The 11172-nt window shown below is 36.4% G+C and overlaps 1 protein-coding gene across 1 annotated transcript; it reads left to right on the forward strand.

Moving 5' to 3' along the window:
• Nucleotides 1-5619: 5619 nt before the first annotated feature.
• Nucleotides 5620-11172, forward strand: crybgx (crystallin beta gamma X). Its single transcript, XM_053315295.1, has 6 exons — nucleotides 5620-5663; nucleotides 6556-6604; nucleotides 8456-8577; nucleotides 9695-9830; nucleotides 10427-10566; nucleotides 11040-11172. Exons 1-6 carry the CDS (start codon nucleotides 5620-5622, stop codon nucleotides 11170-11172), a joined length of 624 nt encoding a protein of 207 aa, XP_053171270.1.

The following is an 11172-nucleotide window of genomic DNA, read 5'->3' on the forward strand; positions in this document are numbered from 1 at the left end:
CTAATTTTGGCACTGCTGGCTGTTTAAGGGTTAAGTTTAGGAGTTAAATGAGATTTTAGCTCATTTTGAGTTAAAAATAAAGAGAAAAAAGGAATTATTTAAACTAAATTATTGAGTTTAGAGAGGATACAGTATTAAAACCATCTTAAATGACAGCATTTAATCACAGCTGCTGTCTGATTTGACTGATTATAATAAAGCATAAAGTATAAATGATCACCTAATTCAATGAAAGCAGTGATAGAAGGAAAGAATATAATATGCAAGTGATTTTCAGGCAATGCAATATTAAATAAATCCACATTTCTGGCATAAATACTCTAAACTCTAAACTTTAAATTGGAGGAAATGATTAGAAACTATTGAGATAAATCAGAATAAAGTGAATCATTCAGTAACTCACTCCGAAGCGTCAGGTGTCCAACCATCCTAACTCAACCCCCAAAAAATCTCAGGAGTCATTTCTTCAAATATCCTCTTTTTTCTTTTTTTTTCTTTTTTTTTAAACAAAAACAACAAAAACACCAAAAACAACCAACAAACCAACAGTCAAGAGTCTCAGTTTCTTTTCATCCAGCCGTAAGACACACTGACACAGAACGCTATGAGAGACAGGAAATAAGCCAGCTTGTCCAACGCAGTCAGGATCAGCGACATTTCAATGAATCAGGGAATCAAAAAAAAATCAAAAAAATGGGTTAAAATTTTTTTCCTTATGAGTCAAATGAGAAAAAAAAGCTCTGTGCTGTTTCTGTTTCTTCCCTTTATCGCTTTATCGCTTTATCTCTTTATCTCTTTATCATCTGCCCCCCTCTTCCTCTTCTTCTTTTTTTTTTTTCCTCTCTAAATTTTTTTTTTTTTTTTTTTTTTTTTGTCGCTGCTGCTCAGTCTCCGTCCCAGTCCCCCGTCTCTCCGTCTCCGTCTCAGCCCCCCACCGCCGACACAACCAACACATATAGATGATAGTCTGACCTGCTGCTCGCGTCCCTGCATTTGTCTCCTCTCCGCTTTACGAAACTGCTCCAAAATACAAGAAAGGTCCCCAAGCTTCTGGACCTGGTTCACGCTCACCGCTGTCACCAGCTGGGCCCGTGCCAACCTTACAGAAACAAAACACAGTGAAGCATCCAGGACATTTACTGCTATTCATCAACCCACACACACACACACACACACACACACACACACACACACATAGACACACACACACATAGACACACACACACACACATACCAAATACCCCTCCATTTGAACTCAGTGAAGTGTGAGGGTAAATTTGCTGGGGCAATCAGATCTTTTGGAACAAGGAGAGGGATTTTGACACTGTAAGCAAAGTGAATGTGAGTGAGTGAAGCCCCCCCCCCCCCCCCAACCCCCCCTCCCCTGCCTGGTGTATTTGCATTTGGGTCAGGGGTCGGGGGGGTCTCGTAACACTTTAAAAACTGTTAAAAAGCTTTGTTGCAGGGTTGATAACTGTACAGGCCAGGGAGAGAGAGAGAGAGATAATAATAATGATAGGGTTCATGTGTAGCAGACGAGTTAAGAATGAAAGGATTAAAACTGTTCCAGAAAACAAGAGCAGCAGATGACCTGCACATTAAACACCTGGACACACTTATATAACCCTAAATATATATATACTGACTGTACACTGTTATATAACCCTAAATATATATATACTGACTGTACACTGTTATATAACCCTAAATATATATATATACTGACTGTACACACTTATATAACCCTAAATATATATATATATACTGACTCTACACTGTTATATAACCCTAAATATATATATACTGACTGTACACACTTATATAAGACAATATAATAACCCTAAATATATATATACTGACTCTACACACTTATATAAGACACTATAATAACCCTAAATATATATATACTGACTCTACACTGTTATATAAGACAATATAATAACCCTAAATATATATATACTGACTCTACACACTTATATAAGACAATATAATAACCTTAAATATATATATACTGACTGTACACTGTTATATAAGACAATATAATAACCCTAAATATATATATACTGACTGTACACACTTATATAACTAATATAATAACCCTAAATATATATCTACTGATTGTACACTGTTATATAAGACAATATAATAACCTTAAATATATATATACTGACTGTACACACTTATATAAGACAATATAATAACCTTAAATATATATATACTGACTGTACACACTTATATAAGACAATATAATAACCCTAAATATAAATATATATATATATATACTCAATATTTTACCTTTGTGATATTTTAAATGTTGGATTATTTAGTTGATAAATGTGATTTTCGTCCCTGACAGTTGATAAAATTATACGATTTTTCTTTAAATTGTAATTTTAAATGATCTAAATTGACGATGTATGAACCACAAACACATTAATATATATTTCAATACATCTGGATTTTAAACTAGGGCTGCAATTAATTATATATTAATGATAATAATTTATTAGTCAAGTCAAGCTTTACTTATAAACTGCTGCACAGTTATTAAAATAATATAATATAATCATACACAAATATAATAATACATAAAAACAATAAAGGAATAGTAAGAGCTCAATTTAAAAAACTAAAATTAGAATAAAAAGTAATTATTATTAGTTGTTTGGTCCCTAAAATGTTTCCGAAAATACAAAGTAATGGTTTAAAATGTCTTGTTTTGATAAGTGAATCAGTTTATTGTCACAGAAAACTAAAGAAACAGGAAATATTCATGTTTAAGAAGCTGGAATTAAAGAATTAGGAGTTTCTCTCTTTAAAAAAAGTCAATTAACTAATTATCAAAATATCAATTAATCAATTAATGGACTAATCGTTGCAGTTCTAGTTTAGTTGCAGTGGAAGAGTGAATATAAAACATATTATAGAGTATAATATAAATCATAATTATAGTTATCATAGACACTAATGCACTAAAATAAATAATAATAGAAGTTATCCTACAACCAGGTTAATACAGCTGCAGATAACAATTGTTTTAAATAAAGAATAATCTGTTTATTTTGTGTCTCAGTTAATCATTTTGTTTATATAATATAAGTTACAGTTAAAAAAAAAGCATATGATGATAAACCTTCATTGTTTCAGTGTTACAATGTTTAGTTTTATCCAAAGTTATCCAAATATATTCAGTTTAATATCACATATGAGAGAGAAAAGTATTAAATCCACATGAGAGATGCTGGAAACATTCATTTTTGGGGCATTTTTGCTTAAAAAATATAAAACATTATTTTATTATTGAAAATATCTGCAGATTAATTTTCTGCCAAACAACTTAATGATTAATAACTGCAGGAAATCTAGCAGAAAACATCATTATATGTTATTTATAAATCCTTTATTATCAAGATTTATATAACTTTTTTTCAGGAGCCTCTTTATTTAATCACTTAAAGGGAAATTGCACAGATTTTACCATCAGCATGTGCATCAGAGGTTTAGGAGAACTACAATAAAGGAGTATTATAAAGTCTTTAATGTGCTGTGTGATAAATAATCTGATAAATGACTCTGCTTCAACATCAACAAGTTTAACAGTTTAAAGTCTGGAGGTGTGAAGTTAGCTCATCTCTGCTGGAAGCTACATCAGCTGCTACTAGCATCACACACCAGCATGTCTGACATTAAAGTGTAATTGAATTATGGGTAATGTAGGCACCGTGTTAGTGACAATGAAGAGGAATAAAATAAACAATATATTTGATGTTTCTGCATCAATTTACATCCTTTTTCTTTCTTAAACTTTGAGTTAGACTTTAAATATTATAATACTAATAGTTTATTGTTGGATTAAACATCTCTGCCGGATTATAGCAAAGCTGATAACTTGCATCCGTAGTCCCTTATATATTATATTAGTTATTATATAGTTTTGGGAGAGCTTTTCCTACTGTGTCATATATTCACATTGTAAAGCCTCCTAAGGTGATTTTCTAATTTTGGGCTATATATATATAATACATTTACTTGACTTAACTCTCAGACAACATTGTATTAAACAGTATTTAGTGTTTGTAGAAACTAGAGGGATTCATTCATTCAGCTCTCTGGGAAGTATCAGGTTAATTAATTCCTAAATACTTTATTTACATTTGGAAGGAAGCGAGCATTTAAGAGACCAATATTGGGTCAAAATCCTCCTTTTTAAATCTGCTTTTAATATTTAATTGTTTTTATTTTGTTAGTTTTCTTTCCTTTCTTTGATTTTCTAATTTTGGGCTATATAATAAATGTATTTGACTTAACTCAACATTGTATTAAACAGTATGTAGTGTTTTGAGTATACAGACTTTCTGGAGGGATTCATTCATTCAGCTCTATGTGAAATATCAGGTTAATTAATTCCTAAATCTTTTATTTACATTTGGAAAGAAGCGAGCATTTAAGAGACCAATATTGGGTCAAAATCCTCCTTTTTTAAAAGTATATTTTTGGGGCTTTTTGCCTTTATTATACAGGTTAGAAGATCCTCCTTTTCAAATCTGCTTTTAATGTTTGATTATTCTTATTTTATTAGTTTTCTTTCCTTTCTTTGTTTTCTGTGATCTAAAAACAACAACTCCCAACATACAGTACAGACTCTCTTTTGCTTTAACTTTTTACTCCTTAATTCTGAGGAAATTGTTTTATATTGTATTATTTTTACCGATAAAACTAAATAAAACACATTTTTAAAAAAGCAGTATATTGGTTTTATGAATACATTTAAATCACTTAGACTTAAATTCAAACCCAGACCATCAGAAGCTGGTTAGCAGTGACACTGATGTGCAGCAGCCGCGTCTAATTCCTACGTTCAGGTTCACAGAGGTGAAACAGACATTTGTTTCTATAGTGGAAGCCCCCCTATCTGTCCCTCTATCTGCCCCCCCCCCCCCCGCTCTCTGTCAGTACAGCCCCCCCCACCCCTCCCTCCCCCCCTCCCTCTCTCCCATCGGGGTCACGACCTCTGCTAGTGAATACAGTGTGCTGGAGCCACAAAGCATGAATACAACCCAGTAGCACCAGTATCATAAGGTGCATTGTTTACTGACTATTGTTGTAAAAAAGAAAAAAAGAGAAAAAAAGAAAAAAAGAAAAAAAAGAAAAAAAATGCTGAATTGTTTAAAAGCTAAAACTGTTGGCACTGCACTCTCTGCTCGGGTCCACACATTTACATGTTAGTGTGCAGTTTGTGTGTGTGTGTGTGTGTGTGTGCAGAAACTGTCTCTCTCTCTCTCTCTCTCTCTCTCTCTCTCTCTCTCTCCTTGTGTGTGTATATTTTGCATGCACACACCTATTTCTATTCTATTGCATGTACATGTGTGTATTTTTTCTTTTTGTGCACTACATGCGGTTACAGTGTTTTGCAGCACCCCCCCCCCCCCCGCCCCCCCCCCCTTCCTCCCCCTCCTATGATGATGCATGTGTAGAAGTGTGTATGTGTGTTTTTGTGTGTGTTTAGCATATGAATGGGGACTGTAGCAGAAGCAGTGTGAGCTTTCTAGTACCTGTGGGCTCACCTCACCTCACCTGCTCTGTATTTAAGGGGATTTCTTGTGGCGTCGCAGAGCTGACATGAACATCTTTACTAAGGTCCCAGGATTAGCCCAACAAACCAGGTATGTTTTGAGAGCGCCGTGCACCAGCCGAGGGTGTGTGTGTGGAGGTTGGGTCGGGGTGTGTGTAGGTGGGTGGCTCCAAATCCCACCATCACCATCACCACCTCCTCCTCTTCCTCCTCCTCCTCCTCTTCCTCCTCTTGCTGCTGCTGCTGCTGCTGCTCGTTCTCCTCTCTCTCTCTCCAATGCCAGTTTCCCCCAAAAATCATCTGGATACAGTGATGATGGTTGTAGGAGACATGCACACATACATTTTAGGTGCAATAATGATGTTTTTTTTAAATTTTAAGAGATTGAAAGCACTGAAATACTTCTGTGCAGAGACTCTTTAACATCATGTTAGGAGCATGATTGGTTAATGTGGTTGTTTAATTGTATATATGTGCCTTTTCCTTTTTTTTAATTAGTTGAAAAATGGTATAAAAGTAGTATGATTGAAGCTTTATACTTATAAAGTCAGTTTTGAAACTAGTATATGTGATATTAATGACTAGGGAAAACAATAATGTATCACTTTACTTTATCAAAGCATTTAAATTTGACCATTATGACCATTTTATACCTTAATAGGAGCAACTTTTCCTAACCCTAAACCCATAAAATCCAAAATATACAAATTATTTTCCACATGTCATTTCCCACTCCTGCTTGCTTAAGGGTTAAAACAGTATTATTTCTAATGTATAGCAGCTGGGAATAGACAATTACATGAAAATTAACTCAACAAAAGCTTCAATTTCACTTCCACACATGATTTAAATATGAACATTAGTGGGAGAATTCATTCCTTTTAAGTTTCTTTGTGGTTTCCATCTATATGTATATATATGTATTTTACTTATTGCATGGTGTATTTAGGGTATTTACATTATAAATGCTTCTATATCTACAGCAAGCTGGGGTCTGTGCTCCAACGTGCCTTCTACGGGTCCAGTGGGAGGGTGAGTCTCATCACTATGTAGAGATGTTTACTTTTATTTACCTGAACAGATGATATTTTTACTGTGTGGAGCTGAACTGTGAATATATATTAAGGGAGTTGTAGATGAGTAAATTAGAGGTGTATAGAAATGATTCTCATGATAGTAAAAACAGGCATAATAGCGAATTTAATTATGATTTAAAGCAGATTTATACACACAAACGATAGCTGGAAAGCACAGTTTTTAAGGTAGTAGATCCATTTAATGATGCTTTAAGATTTAAGATGAGATTTAACATTAAGAAATAAATATTCAGTCTGGTTTTCACTCTAGTTTTTTCTACTTCTACTGTCCTTATAACATTTACAAATGATGTACGTTCATCCCTAGACCAAGATTATTTAACCAAGATTTTCAAACTGTCTGACTGTTATATTCTTATGATAAACTTTATGCTATCAGTGTCTCTAAAAAGTCATTATTTAGGTTTAATATTTACCTCTATAATACATAATTAACTGTTAAAGTAGGCGTACCTCAAGGATCTATTATAGGATCTTTACTTTTCTCTATTTTTATTAACTTTCTGTTCTGTTATATGCAGACGACGCCATTATATACATCTGATTCTGATATAACTCAAATTCAAAGCTCTTCACCTCAATTCAGATGGAAATATTCTTTTTACCTTACACATGTATTAGGTTTCAGTTTGAGATTGAACATGAAGAAAAAACATGATAATCTTATAAATATTCAGTCTAGTTTTCGTTGTAATTTTTCTAATGATGTAATCTCATGGCTAGAGAAAGGTCAATTTCATGCTATCAGTGTCTCTTTCAAACTAATTTACTTTAACTATGCCTAAAACTTGTGACCTCAGTGTTTAGTTGGTGTCTATGAGTTATTAGCAGTTCAACCAAAACAGTATTTTACCCTCTAAACATCTCGCATGGTTTCAAAATACCAGTTTGAGGCCCAAATACATCAAATTATTAAGTATTTTTTACGATATCTGGAGGGTTAACCCACAGTAAGTAAGTGAGTGAGTAACGCAGGTACCAGGTCAAAGGTCAGGTTTACTATTTGACTGTAGTTATTGGCATTAAAGAAACATTAAGATCTAAAGAGTGAAGACCAGAACAAATGGATAGAAAAGCTCTAAATTAAAAGTATACAAGTAAAAGCTCAGATCTTACTAGAGTTGCGTTAAGTTGGTTAGAAACACAACCGACCACAAACCTTCTTTAAATCCCAGAGAGTGTAAAACTTCTTCTGGTAGTGAAGAATAAACGTTAAAAAGGTTGGATTTTGTGCAGGTCAATGCCAAATTGTGTATATATCTTCAGCACAAGATGAAAGGGGAAGCTTTCCACATACTGAAATTTGCAAACACCAACAATTTTATTGCAGCATTTTGTAAAACGTTGCATTAAAAGCTTGCAAACTTAAATGTATGAACAACCTTTTTCCATCTTTAACCCTCGTGTCATCCTCCCGGGTCAAATTGACCCCATCATCTTTCCTCCCTTCCTTCCTTTCATCTGTACTTCCTCCACCCCCCTTTCTTCCCTCCTTCTTTCCTTCCTTCCTCAGTCTCTCCTCTCTTTCTTTCCTCTGTCCTTCTTTCCTACCTTCATCCCTCCCTTCTTTCCTGTCCTCCCTCCCTCCTTCCTTCCCTTCCTTCTTCCTTCCTCCCTCCCTTCCTTCTTTCCTTCCTCCCTCCCTTCCTCCCTCCCTTCCTCCCTCCCTCCCTCCCTCTCTCCCTTGACTCGAGGACAACAGGAGGGATAAACTTGCACTTTCATTTAAAACACCAGCTCTCTTCTTTATACTCATCATTGTTCTTCTGCTTACCGTATATCTCAGGTGACCCTTTTCGAGCAGAGGAACTTCGCTGGCAGGCGGCTGGACCTGAGTTCTGACTGCTCCAGGCTCAGTGAAAAGAACTTCCCAGAAAGATGCAACTCTGTGCAGGTGGAGAGCGGAGCGTAAGTCAACACCGCCACCTAAAGGAGACGACAAGCCACTGCAACACAGAGAAGGGGAAAAGTTAACAGTTATAGTATCTGTAGTCTTCATATGACCAGAATGAACTAAAAGCTGTAAAAGTAGATTTAATTAATACATCAGACTTTAAATCCAGGCTGATTTAATTGGTTTCTATCCTGCTGTTCAGTCTAATAAAGAGCAGATTGAACTCTAAATTAGTTTATATGAAGTTTTAATGATCAGATTAACTTTAGGCTAAGAAATCATAGCGATCCTAACGAGGGATTCTCCTCAAAAAGACAGTTTTAACAGTCTTGACTCATTATTTAATTAGGTGATTTGCAGGTGAAACAGTTTCTCAGCATCAAAGTAAAAACTGGATTTAATTTAAAGGTGCACGGTTGCTTTTATTTTCTCCTTAAAGAGAGAAATAGATGAAGCAGCTGCAGAAAAAACAGACATATAACAAAAAACACTACATATAATTTGCATAAACACACTTAATTGTAGTTTTTTTGTAACTTTGATGTCCAAAAAATGTCACTTATCAACCAGATTTGGTCCAGTTTTAACAAGACGGAAGGAAAGGAGGAAGGAAGGGAGAAAGAAGGAAGGAAGGATGGAAGGGAGGAAGAGGGAAGGAAGGATGGAAGGGAGGAAGAAGGGAGGAGGGAAGGACATAATAAAGAATGAAGGAGGGAAGGAAAGGAAAGAAGGACTCAAGGAAGGAAGGAGGGATGGAAAGAAGGACAGAAGGAAGGAAGGAGGGAAGGACATAAGGAAGGAAAGAGGGATGGAAAGAAGGACATAAGGAAGGAAGGAGGGAAGGAAAGGACATAAGGAAGGAAGGAGGGAAGGCCATAAGGTAGGAGGGAAGGAAAGAAGGACATAAGGAAGGGAGTAGGGAAGGAGGAAAAAAGGACAGAAGGAAGGAAGGAAGGAAGGAAAGAAGGAACAGTCAAAACAGACGGGGTCAATTTGACCCGGGAGGACAACAGGAAGGTTAAATCTTTCCTGCAGCTGTTTGCATCTGTATTTGACACCTTCTCTCTCTCTTTCTCTCTCCCTCTCTCTCTCCCTCTCTCTCTCTCTCTCTCTCTCTCTCTCTCTCTACAGATGGATCGGTTTTGAGCATGAGAACTTCCGGGGCCGTCAGTACCTGTGGGACATGTCCGACCGCGGAGAGTACAACTGCTACGATAAGTGGTGTGCTCAGATCGACCATGTCTCCTCCGTCCGTGCCGTCAAACAGGTGAAAACAGGAAGTCACATTCAGTCAGTCAGTCAGTCAGTCAGTCAGTCAGTCAGTCAGTGCAGAAAGACTGTTATGCATCATGTTAGAGACATTTGCAGAGTTTAGTACTTCTTCATTAACACACATGCATAAAGCTCAAATCTTGCAAAAATAAGCTTCTATAAGTCTGCACACATGTTTTAATTTTGATATTTTAAGGTTGCAAACATAGATTATGACTCTATTTGTGCTCAAGATGAAATAAATTTGAGCAAAGAAATGCTCAATAATCTCCAGAATCTAGAGTTATAGTTAAAAATATGGTTTAAAATCCGCAAAAATAAGTTTTTATAAGTTATAATTTAGACATTTTACGATTGCGGACTTAGATTATAGCTGATTTTGTGCTCAAGAAGTTACTTAAGCAGAAAATGCCGAATAATCTCCAGAATCTAGAGTTATAGTTAAAAATAAGGTTTAAAATCATCTTAAAATCAGACGTATATCAACAAAAGTCAGTTTTTTAAATACAGTAAAATACTCAGAAACAATCTCAGCCATCAGCTCACACTCACTAAAGGTGTATCTGTATATTTATGTGTTTTTCTTCTCAGGATAATAACCCTGCCAAAGCTCAGCTGTATGAGCGTGCCGGTTACTCTGGTAAGAAGATGGAGATCCAGGACGACATTCCCAACCTGATGAGCCGTTACAGCCTCAACAGAGTCGCCTCCATCCGCGTGCTCGGAGGAGCGTAAGTACAACATCTCTCCGGGTCACTCTGAAAAAGATCAATGAGGGAAACGTTAATACAGTGGGAGGAAGGAAGGTAGGAAGGAAGGAGGGAGGGGGGAAGGTAGCTTCCTTCCTTCCTTCCTTCCTTCCTTCCTTCCTTCCTACCTTCATTCATTCCTTCCTTCTTACCTTCCTCCCTTTCTTCCTTCCTCCCCCTTCCTCTCTTCCTTCCTCCCTTCCTTCCTTTCTTCCTACCTTCCTAATTTCCTACCTTCCTCCCTTTCTCCCTTCCTCCCTACCTTCCTTCCTCCCTCCCTTCCTTCCAACCTGCCTTCCTACCTTCCTTCCTTCCTTTCTACCTACTTACCTTCCTTCCTACCTTCCTTCCTCCCTTCCTTTCTCCCTTCCTTCCTTCCTCCCTCCCTCTCTTCCTTCCTTCCTTCCTCCCTTCCTTCCTAACCTTGTCTGTTCTGTTCTGTGTTTGATCTGCAGCTGGGCAGTTTATCAGGAGCCAAACTACAGAGGACCTCACTACATCCTGGAGAAGCGTGACTACAACAACTTCTCTGACTGGGGCAGCCAGAACAGCACCGTCGGCTCCATGCGTAGAGTCCGCTTCAACTAG

This window comes from Scomber japonicus, chromosome 1 (assembly GCF_027409825.1).
Source record: "Scomber japonicus isolate fScoJap1 chromosome 1, fScoJap1.pri, whole genome shotgun sequence".
In the NCBI taxonomy this organism is placed as follows: Eukaryota; Metazoa; Chordata; class Actinopteri; order Scombriformes; family Scombridae; genus Scomber; species Scomber japonicus.

Coding starts and splice junctions, on each gene's coding strand:
- crybgx (XM_053315295.1), top strand. CDS start 5,620: ATGAACATCTTTACTAAGGTCCCAGGATTAGCCCAACAAACCAG. Junction 8,578..9,694: donor GTGCAGGTGGAGAGCGGAGC/GTAAGTCAACAC, acceptor CTCTCTCTACAG/ATGGATCGGTTTTGAGCATG. Junction 9,831..10,426: donor CCGTCCGTGCCGTCAAACAG/GTGAAAACAGGA, acceptor TTTTCTTCTCAG/GATAATAACCCTGCCAAAGC.